This window comes from Halyomorpha halys, unplaced genomic scaffold (assembly GCF_000696795.3).
Source record: "Halyomorpha halys isolate HHAL.00 unplaced genomic scaffold, Hhal_1.1 Scaffold541.1, whole genome shotgun sequence".
Taxonomy (NCBI): Eukaryota; Metazoa; Arthropoda; class Insecta; order Hemiptera; family Pentatomidae; genus Halyomorpha; species Halyomorpha halys.
Genome location: NW_027112673.1, coordinates 673,815 through 684,781, shown reverse-complemented (window position 1 = coordinate 684,781; position 10,967 = coordinate 673,815). Strand labels below are relative to the sequence as shown.

Below are 10,967 nucleotides of genomic sequence, written 5' to 3'. Positions count from 1 at the left end.
AATCCAGGGCTTCACATCTTTCTTGATAGGTTTCAACTTACTGGGTGGACTTTCATCTCACATTGCCTGCCATCTTTTATTAATAGATTCCTTTAAAGGGTGAGCAAGTTCCTTTGCCGTTAAGATTGCTGCGGGTCTACCTGGGAGGACTAGCGCTTCTCTAGCAGCTTTGTCGGCCATCTCATTTCCCGCATGAATTAATAAGTGCATTTCTGTGAAAAAGAAAGTAATTCGTGTTGGGTCTTACCTTTTACTACCTTTGGTATTTTAAGGTTACCTGTAATGTTTATTCGTTATTTAAGAGATATCCATTCTAAAAAAGGGTGCTATTTTAAACCGGTGGTGAGGGGCCTCCTCGTGTTGTAGTTATATTAACTTTTTGGATTTCTATTATATGCGAGTCTAAACGTTTTCAGAGAAGTAGAAAACAAAAATTCTATGGATTTTTGGCAATATTTTGTAAGCAACGATATTGTAATATTGAACATAGATATATTAAAACATCGATGTTTTTTGTAGACGATGTCTCATCTCTAGTTCCAGTAAAAACTTATGACAGTCAGGAGCATGCGTAGTCGTTAGAACAGACCTTATGTTATTGAAATGGATTTTAAAAAACATCGTGTATTTTTGGCGATGTTTTAATATTGAATATCGATGTTTTATCGGCGATGTAGCGTCCCTAGTATACACTATAAGAAAAGTGTTTATTGACGGTGGCTGAAAGGAAGTAAGACCCCACCTCATGGGCCGCTATTTCTGTAACCGAGCAGTCACCGGAATAGAGCCACAACGCTTCCTGTTTCCGGAGGATCCACTATTGATAATTCCAAACAAAAATCTTCCTTTCCAATCCTATTCACAATATAAACACCCTCTCATAACTCTTAGCAAATAACCATGAATGAATAAAGGAGTATAGTTATTTCTTTATGAAGTTCCATAAAATGAGTAACGCCCGGCCATTTCTGACGTACGGGAGGATTATTATACAGATAATCAACCTATTCTAATCAGAATGGCAGGGCCAAGTTTTCATTCCATGGAGCCACCACGAATAATCGAAGCATCTGAATACTTTTAAAGAACTTGTTAACGATTAATAGTTCCAAGAAAAGGAATATATTAACTTAAAGAACGAATCATAAACGAGTATTGATCATCACTGATTGCTTAGTCAAGTATTGCTCCCATTTATTTTAGAAAGAAAACTCCTGTTTTAAAAATTATCTATTTGGATTCAATTAAGTATCACTAACATGCATATCAATACCCGAATTATTTGGAACTCCCTTTTTCATCAAAGAATGATGAAGCTAAAGTTAGACTTTATTATTCCAGTCAGTGCCAAATATACACTAAGTTTTAGTACGTGATACTACAAAATTTATGATTTTTCTATTCGAAAAGTAAAAAAAAAAAAAGAACCTCTTGTATTCGTTAAATTTTTCTTTTTAATGTTAAATACTTTTCAAATATTAAATTAATCAATTATTTTAAATAGCCTGTTGTTTACAGCCCTAAGTAGTTCAGAAAATGACACCCCAGCTTTAATCTGGAAGCCCCCATAACTTGGGGCTTCACCTCTTGGTTAAGGAGGGTTATGATTCCAATTCAAATGTATACGGTGTCCTTTATTTGAAATTAGAAAATGTAAACTTTAAATCTGTACAAATCTCAAACCTCTGGGGATAGAAATCGCCGATTCGGGTTTTTTTGAAATGTTTTGCTTGTATTCATTCTTAATAAATTTACTAAGGAGATATACCTGATGGTTAGGCGTGAATAATGTTGGCGACATTACTTCCTTGTATAATCGTTGATCAAGTAATAGTACTCTTTGACAATTATTGAGCCTTCATAGAATGAGGTGATAAGAAGTGTATACATTTATGTTTAGTCAACGTTTAAGGTCAATGGAGCATTTGTACTTTAAAATTTAAACTGTTCGGCGGTATAATAATATTTGGTCAATAATTCATGTGTTAAGATTCGCTTGAAACTGCATCGATACTCTCCAATATTTTGTTAGGTATATTCCGTGATGCAACTGGTTGGAGCCAGAATAAATACTTTAAAGCACTTAATGAGGAGTGAGGTCCACCAGTACTGCAATTTCTTCTCGATACTTCTTGTGTCGGCATTGTAATCAGTACAGATTCTTCTTCTCGTTTAGAGAGTATCATAAACCCACATTTTATTTCAGTATTATATAAATTTAATATTTAATGTGTTCTCCAGGATATATAGCCAGGCACAATGGATTTAGAAATACCTGTGGTAACCCAATTAGATTCGACATTGCACAATTAATTGGGTTCATCACAGGGATCTCTCAAAAGTGCCTCGATATTCATTTTTTAAAAATTGCATAGACATTTACTATTGTTGGGTGTAGATTAAATGAAATGGTTAAAATAGGAGCGATTTAAACGCTATAAAGCTATGAGACCTTTCGTTGTTTTACTGGCCTCCAATTGTTAAAAACACTAAACTGCACTATGGCGGACACTTTTTTCATAAGGAGCTTATTTTAAGAAAGTTAAATAGTAAAATTGAAAAAAGTGGTGATTCTAAAATAATTATTTAATTATTTCTTAACTTTTCATTTCTTTTTTTTCAGAGGGGTGGATAGAATGAGGGTGCTGGACCTACCACGGCGACGATACTCGGTTCCGGAAACTATCATGAGGAAATACCGCCTCCGGCAGCGAGCAGAGAGCAACACGAGTAGCTCCAGCGAGGAATGCCGCCGGAGGCGGTGCGCAGACAAATCAATCCAAACAAGCCCCAGGGAGAGCATCGGCAGGACATCCTCTTTACCCTTCTTGGCCACCCCCAGCCCCTGTGTCTGGTCTTACGCTACCTCTGACTGCCAAACTGTCTCGGATAGAACCACTTCCACTCAAGATTCCACACTAAGTGTCCCGTCCACGACACCAGAAAGTTATGCCGCTCTATTCCGTACAGAAGAGGCAGCGACTCAAGTCTCATTTCCTGAACGGACAGATAGAACAACCTCGGTGACAGGCCTTCAACCAGATCGGACTGAAGACACTGTTCTCGATATTGCAGTCAGTATTGAAACTGATATGTCCGATGAAACCGTAGTAGAAGCAAACAGACGCAGGGGAGAATCGGAAAACAAAGAAGAAGAAAAAGTAAATACGGCTTGCCAGACCGGCAATCATGCACTCTTCAAAGTTCCTGAAATTAATGTGTTCAAAGACAGTAGTGACTCGCAGAGTGACGATAAACCTCTGCAAATGAAAGAGCAATGTTCACAAGTGATAATGGCCGAAATTTCAGAAGAAATGAGACCCATTGAATTTCGTGATAGACTGAGAACCGATATGGCATGTACCGGAAGTAACTACGACGAATTTCCAATAGAGAATTCGGTTATTCCACGATATTCAGCCATTCCAAGAACCAACTCGATGATAGTTAATACGTCATCAATCGATTATTCCAGTGATAGTGAGCTAAGTCTGACGGATAGTTTGGAAGATCCAGATGAATTCAGGCCGTCACGCCTAAGGAAACAATCGAAACACGATCAAAGAATGGTGCGTGGAGAAGTTACCATGGAACAGGAACGTAAAAGACTGCCCAAATCCAAGGATGCCTATGCGTATTTCTTGTCCTTAACAGGAGAAGAAGAAATTATAAGAGAATACACAATCCCAGAATGGCTACGAAATCGTTTAAGAAAGAGGGAACAAGAAATAAAAAAAGAATATGAAGACAAATTGGTTAGGCATCAACAATATGCCCTTCACAGGAGGAGAAAGAAAATTGTGAGGAGAGTTCGCCGCGTAAATTTGCATTCTTCAGACGAAAAAAGTAATAGACATGAAACTAATACAGCTGGGCCATTTATGAAGCATGAGAAGATGGCAATTTTTCAAGAGTGCCCAAATAACAACAATATTAATAAAAATAATTTCAATCCCGGTCCATCAACTAAAAATGCTTCGATGCGATTAGTGAACGGAAATAATATGGGATTTGAACCAAAGATCGACAACATCCAAAGAAATAAGTTTAATAATAACCACTGTAATAATAATAATAATGGCAATGACAACAATGGCAGGGAACAAAATCAAAGGCTCAAACAAACCGAAACTAGCAAAAGCAGCAACGCTAATCCTAATCTTGTCCAAATCTCAGAAATCATCAAGATAGAAATGTCTGATAATTTGAAGACAATAATTACCAAAGAAAAACAGATAAACTTAGCTTCGGAAATGAGCTTGAAAAAAACTACCAGTGAAACAATTAAAGAAGAACTTTCCAACACTACGAAGAGTATAATGACTAAAAATTGTGAAAACTATTACAAAACGGAACCAACAAATATGAATATACTACAGTCAACAAGCGAAATAGAAACAAAAGAAGATTCTAGTTTATTTACAGCTACACAAGAAATCGATACTAAGGAACAGGACAGAAAACCAAATAAAATAGAAAAAGACTACCTTCGTATTCCTGAGGTTAAACAAGAAATTGCTACTTCTGATTCTAACACAACAGCAAAAAACGTCACTAGTCCAATAAAACCTACTACTAGTACAACAATCCAAAATGAAATATCTCATAGAAAAATTGAATTAGACAGGTCAATTGCAGATGTTTTAATAACAGCTTTGGAAGAAAATACAAGAGCACGACAAATGTTGATGCGCACTTCAGAAACAATAACATTTTCGGAAGAGCAGGACGGACAGTCAAAAACATTTGTCGATCAAGGGAGTCAGAAAAATGAAACTGAGAACGAAGTCCAACCCCCTAAAAGTCGTTCTCATGGAGTACAAACTGAAGAATATAAAGATGACATTATAGACACTGTAGAACGATCTGATATTTCGTGTAACACTGAACCATACTTGGTTTCAATATATGTGCAAACTTCTGACATTCACGACCAAGAAGACAGTGATAATTCAGAATCTGACACCTATGAAGTTGATATGGAGATTGGTAGTTACGATGAAGCGGAAAGTTCAGTGGATGACCCCATAACAGATGCATCACTAAGAATGGTAGATAAGGCATGTAACACAGTCGAATCCAAATCTATTTCAACCCAAACTAATGTATCTATATTACAGTCAGATGACATTATTAATCGGCTGAAAAAAGAAAAGGGTGACAAAAAGAAAGACGTTCAATTCCCGCCCCAAGTCATTAAACAGATAATCACTGGAACTGGAGAGTATAAGACAGTGGATGTACAAAGTAGTAGGAAAAGTAAGGATGGGAAACATAAAAAAAATAAGGAACTAAATAAAGGAAAAATCAATAAGGGTACAAATACAGATGAACAAGAATCAGTAACTGAAAATAACAAAAACATCAATAATTATAATTCCGATACTGTATTTAACAGCACCCCACAAACTCCATATTGTAAAAATATATTTTCTTCTAAATCACACAAAAAAAAATCTCAAGTACTAGAACTAAATGTCCCGGTATGTACTTGCCACATGTGTACATTACAAAGGATTTCACCTCGAGGAGACCTGAGTAAATCAAAAATTCCTCAAGGCAAAAAGAGTACAGATTCAAGGGAAGAACGAAAACAGGCTCCAAAGTTCACAATTAGAAGGAGCAATTTAACAGGTCAAATTCCTAAATTCAGGATGTTCGAAGCTATTCCTGAAGAAAAAAACAGCTCAACAGAATCTATTCCAGAAGATAAACTAATTCAAGAGAAATCAAATGCTTCAACTATCGAGAAGCGGGAGATGGGTGTACTAACAGAGCCACATCTTGTAGATCAAATAATACAAGTAAGTTCAAATAATGTCAATGCAGCAACAAATACGGAACCAAGTGTTCCATGTACAAATAGAACAGCTGAAGCTACACAAACAAGTGATCAACCAAAGAGGAAATCGAACCTGGTGATTGGTAGATTCAGATCAGAAAACAGAGAAAGCCCCATGCTGGTGAGGCAGTACAAGGGGCGAGCATCCCTCAGTGCTGGCCATGTGGAAGGGCAAGAGGAGCTTCTCACCCTCTCAAAGGGGTGGATCAACTTCTACCTCCTCAGGGATAACCTAGAATTCTCGGACAGCAATGGTGAGGAAGGTAATATATTCTTTTTATCATTATCTAATCAGGGTATTGCTTAATTACAGCATCTAAAATGGGCAATATTACATTGAGAGTATTAGTGATATGTGTTTATTAAGTGTTAGAATTTTTGTTTTATAGAGACTCGTATAAAAAAAAACATAGATTTTAGATTTTAAAAAAAGAAAGATGTATAACCCTAATTTATACCTAGAAATGATAGACTACTTCAACCTTTTGTGCTAATATTTCATGAAAACATCAGGTATTACATACTGAACAGTCATAACATATATATATCCAAGAAATGCAAAGCAATGGTAAAAAAGTGATATTTTGGGATCTTCTTGAATAAAATTAATATTTGTTTTAACAAAATGTGCTGTATTCAGTAAGTTCTGGTTATTACTGTATTCTTATAATTAAAATGCAATACACCTAAGATTTAAAGGACTGATAAAAAAAAAAATACTGAGGTGTAATTTGTATTTCGAGAAGTTAAATTAAATAGTATTTTGTATTTCGCATCTTGTATTTAAAATACTTGGGTGTATCTCATATATAAACAGAAAAGTATTTCATCATTCACTAGGAGTATTTTACTTTTCTTTACAAAACACTTTTCTTCCAAAATTCTGTACAGTAGTTTGCAATTGAAATACTTTTCTTTCAAAATATTAGAAGTACTTCATATTTAACTTATTTATTTATAATCTAAATTGAAGATTATTAAACAATACTTAATTAAAAATTTGAACAGTACTATTTCCTGATTTTTTTCTTTTTTTTGACAGCATCTATGTGCCAAACCCAAGTTACAGAAACCAGAAGAAGAATACAGACTGTAGAAAAAGAAGAAGACAAAATAGAAGAGTACACAGTAGAAATACATGCAACACCAGAGTCTGAGTCAAAAAACATCGGGCGTGGAAGAGTCACCCTTCCAGAAATCAACACTTCTAGTTCTTCATCAACTCCTGAAAGGGATAAAAAAAAATCAAGCATACCAGCAGTAGAAACTCTTCCTGGAGTCAAGAAGAGCAAGCGGACCAAACGAAGTCAGATTAATCTGACAAGGGAGGCCATCACCGAATTGGGTACCCGTAGCAGAGGGGAGCAAGAAAAAATGTCTTCAAGTAAGGATTTTAAAATTACTTTCTTTTCTAATAAGTATAAGTATGCAAACAATTTTTACTGATTTTTTATGATAACATTATATCAATGATGAATTCATTATACAAAAAATAAGATGAATGATACTGTAAATGACCTGGTTCCAATAATTCCACTACAATCACTTTTACAAGCTCGCTGTATTTATGCAAAATCCACAGAGAATGTATATAGTTAATATGATTAATAGATTAAGTTGGCCTGTAAGATAATGAGAATAGGAGATCATAAAATCTGTTATGTAGTTTGAAATTTAAAGAATCTTCACCTATCCAATCAACTTTAAAGGAAGACTAGTCCAGTCGGTTTAAAAATATTAATTTTATCATTCCTACAGAACCATGCTGGATGGACTCAGGAGTAAAGAAACAAAAAAAATCTCAAAATCAATCTCAGAGGCCTTTCACACCTCCAATAAATAAGGTTCAATTACCAGAGATCAGAATACAATAAATAAGTCTATAACTAGATATCAAACACAATAGCCAAGATAGGAGAGACAGATGGAAGTAGGAATGGCATTCTATAAGGAAGAGGAACTGTCAAAACCTACAATTCTGTGGCCGTTGTATAAAAGTCTGAAGACCAGGAATGGTTATTGCAGGAATGAACCAAGAGTTCAAACTTAGTTATATACTCAGTTATCAACTCCATATAATAAGGGTGCATCCCTGGAAATCCTGGAGAACCATACAATGGAATTTATTAATTGTTTTAGTTTTGCCTTGAGATCCCCAGTGATATTTATACAATAGTATTCAAAGTAAAGGTGTATTATGGAAGTAACTGGGAGTAATTTGGTTTCAAATGGAAAAATTTGGCAAAGGTAATTTCATCACTTAGTAATTTAATAGTGATTAAAAATATGAATTAAGTCTAAGGAAAGAATATATTTTAGACATATACCATAATATATATTTATTTTTCATATAAAAAAGTAAATATGTATTGCTTAAATAAAAAATTACCATAGACTACTGAACTGTCCTTTTTGGCTAAGAATGCGTAGCTATATCTAAACACTAAATGAAACATTTATTTCAGGAGCTGTGGAAGTAGCCTGTTCAGAACAATCTATAAGCTCAATAACATCTTCTACAGTAATTCTATCAGAAAGTCCTCCCCCTCAGCAACTGAAACTTCCGGAAAGAAGATCACATCATCGTCACAGAGTTCATAGAAGCTTGAATCATGTTAATAATGGTAATAACAGGGCATTCATTAAACCCTACCATAGAAATATTTTACTTTAATAATAGATTGAAATAGTTTAAAATTCCAATATATAGGGATTGAAATCCAAAATGGTGGTGAAATAATTAATTCCATAATTGAAGACATGAGTATATGAAGGTGCTATGAGCTATCAGTTGCATTAATGCTTGGAAGAATATTTTAAATTCTACTTTCTTAATTAACTTTAATAACATGCAAGGAGTTCTATTCTAGACCTTGTCTAATTTTTCTAAACCTTGTGTAATAGTTTTCATAGGAATAAAAATGATTGAATTCATTTTTTCTCAAATTGATACATTTCTAACATAACACCTTCATCCACTAATGTCTTCAATTATTTTAATCAATGCTATACCAGCTTATTCTTCTTTTATTACAAATCAATTGATGATATTTATCTCTGAGTTAGATTAAACTACCAAATAACATTGGGATTTTTTAAGAGATTCTAAAAATAAATAAATAAATAGGAAATTTATAAAAATTAAATACTCTATTAACATTTTTTTAAAAATTAATATATTATTAGGTACATAATATATAAAACTGACATAAATCTAAATTTATGTTCTTAATAAAAACTTCCAAATCATATTACTGGACAAGGATATTACAGTTTGCTTTTTTTAAAACTCAGCTTCATAGGATTGTTTTCTTTCATTTCTTTTTTTTAATCTTCTATTTCATTATTTTCATTATGAACTTTTTACTAAATAAAAAAAAATTCCTTTTATTTTTATGTATTCTTCCTCTTTTTCATTGTGGGTCATAATTGAAAAAGCTGCATTATGTATGAATATAAAAATAATTTAACTGTTTTTTTGTGATAGTTTAAATGAAAGACAGTTAGTTAGTTCACCTATTTGTTTCACAATTTTTTTTTTGTTTTTTGTTCTGCTCCTTATCTTACTTTGAGATTTTTTTAATGAGTAATTTATTATACTGATATCCTTTTCTATAATTTATTTAATTTTTTTATAGCTATACTAGACTGAATTAAACTGACAGATCAAATTTATGTTGACACCATACCAGAATAAAAGTTTTTCCCTTCTTCCATCACATTATCTTTTTTTATTTTCAGGCTCTAATTGGACGGTTACGGTAGCTGGAAGTAGTGGCTCTGGAAACGATCCTCCACCAGACGTAGAAATGAAGCTAACATTCGGGAAACAAGGAAAGAAACAAGAAAATGGGATGCATCAGTATCAGTACATAAGAACAAAGAGGCAAGGTGCATAGTTTAAACAGTGAGAGTTTGGGTCAGTTTTTCTCTTCAACAAAATATTCATCAATTTCATATTGAATTCTTATAAACTAGAATTTTTAAGTTTAAAAATGAGAGAAAGGGAAAATTTGATTATTTTGAAATAATTTTATTAAAATTTTCATATTCATAACTAAGTTTCTTACAGATCCCATGATAGAAGAATTTGCTCATATGTCAAGGAATGAAAAACATAATCAACTTGAGTATACCCTCCAAACCAACCATCATCCTAAGGTAATAATAACATGAATCAAATGGTTCCTTAGTTTTTGTTTCATAAATAATCAAACAATACATATACCTATGGCAGTATTTAGTATTTCAAAACTAATAATACATATTTAACAGAGCTCTTACGAAAGAACAAGAGGTGGAACAGCCAGAGATAATTTCAGTTATGAGGAAGATTACATCAATCGTTTAAGCTCAAGGTAGTGAAATTTATATAAGATTGATAAGAGAAAAGCAAGATTGAAGTATGCATGGAAGGCATTATTCTTGACAAAAAGTGACTTTTTAAGAATTTTTTTGACGAAATGTCACCACTTCCATATTTTTGTATTTTACTTTAGCTTTATATAAAATTTTAAAATATCAATAATATCTTCCTATTATTTAATTACTTAAATTGCTTTATCACAGATATATGCTTTAACACAGATATTCTTTATTCTGTAGGAGGTCGAAATACAGTACTGAAGATGGAAGTGAGACAACTGGAGACCTCCATGTGACTGGTCTTGCAATAACACCTGAAAAGAAACCAAGAGTTCCGACTCAAAGTGAAAGAGATATCCTCAGACCACAGAGGTATAAGTTTACGAGGTAGACCAACAGTGCCTTTACAACGCTGCCTTTGTTATCGAATATTTTAAGTACAAATATGTTACTATTTGATTCAAATCCTGTAACATCAACTATATTTTTATAAATGTTGTTTTAATACATAAATATATACCTATTTAACATTTATCACAGTTATTATTTTTATTTATTAAAACTAATCCTTTCTACTATACTCTTCCTGATTTTTTTAAATTGATATTATAGATTTTAGAAACTGTTAATTATAAAATTAATATTGAGAGAGTACAGTGCACGACTTACATTGTGATTAATTTAAGCACCCAAGCAGGTACAAAATAAAACAAAAGATAAATATAACATATTTATTATTCAATTTCAACCCCATAATTGA

General features: G+C 33.1%; 1 protein-coding gene across 9 annotated transcripts in view; it reads left to right on the top strand.

Annotated features, from left to right (window-relative positions):
• The window catches only part of LOC106684069 (probable serine/threonine-protein kinase nek3), a 70,437-nt gene extending 59,696 nt beyond the window's left edge, over positions 1-10,741 (top strand). For 7 of the 9 annotated variants that reach the window (XM_024359437.2, XM_014425918.2, XM_024359436.2 and 4 more), the window contains 7 exons: positions 2,624-6,105; positions 6,885-7,226; positions 8,308-8,466; positions 9,584-9,733; positions 9,915-10,003; positions 10,118-10,200; positions 10,448-10,741. In XM_024359437.2, the coding sequence (XP_024215205.1) occupies positions 2,637-6,105; positions 6,885-7,226; positions 8,308-8,466; positions 9,584-9,733; positions 9,915-10,003; positions 10,118-10,200; positions 10,448-10,598 (4,443 nt within the window). In that variant the 5' untranslated portion in view covers positions 2,624-2,636 and the 3' untranslated portion in view covers positions 10,599-10,741. Of the gene's footprint in view, positions 1-2,623; positions 6,106-6,884; positions 7,227-8,307; positions 8,467-9,583; positions 9,762-9,914; positions 10,004-10,117; positions 10,202-10,447 lie in introns of those variants that run through there. The other 2 variants (XM_024359438.2, XM_024359439.2) reach the window with 2 other exon arrangements.
• Positions 10,742-10,967: the final 226 nt, after the last annotated feature.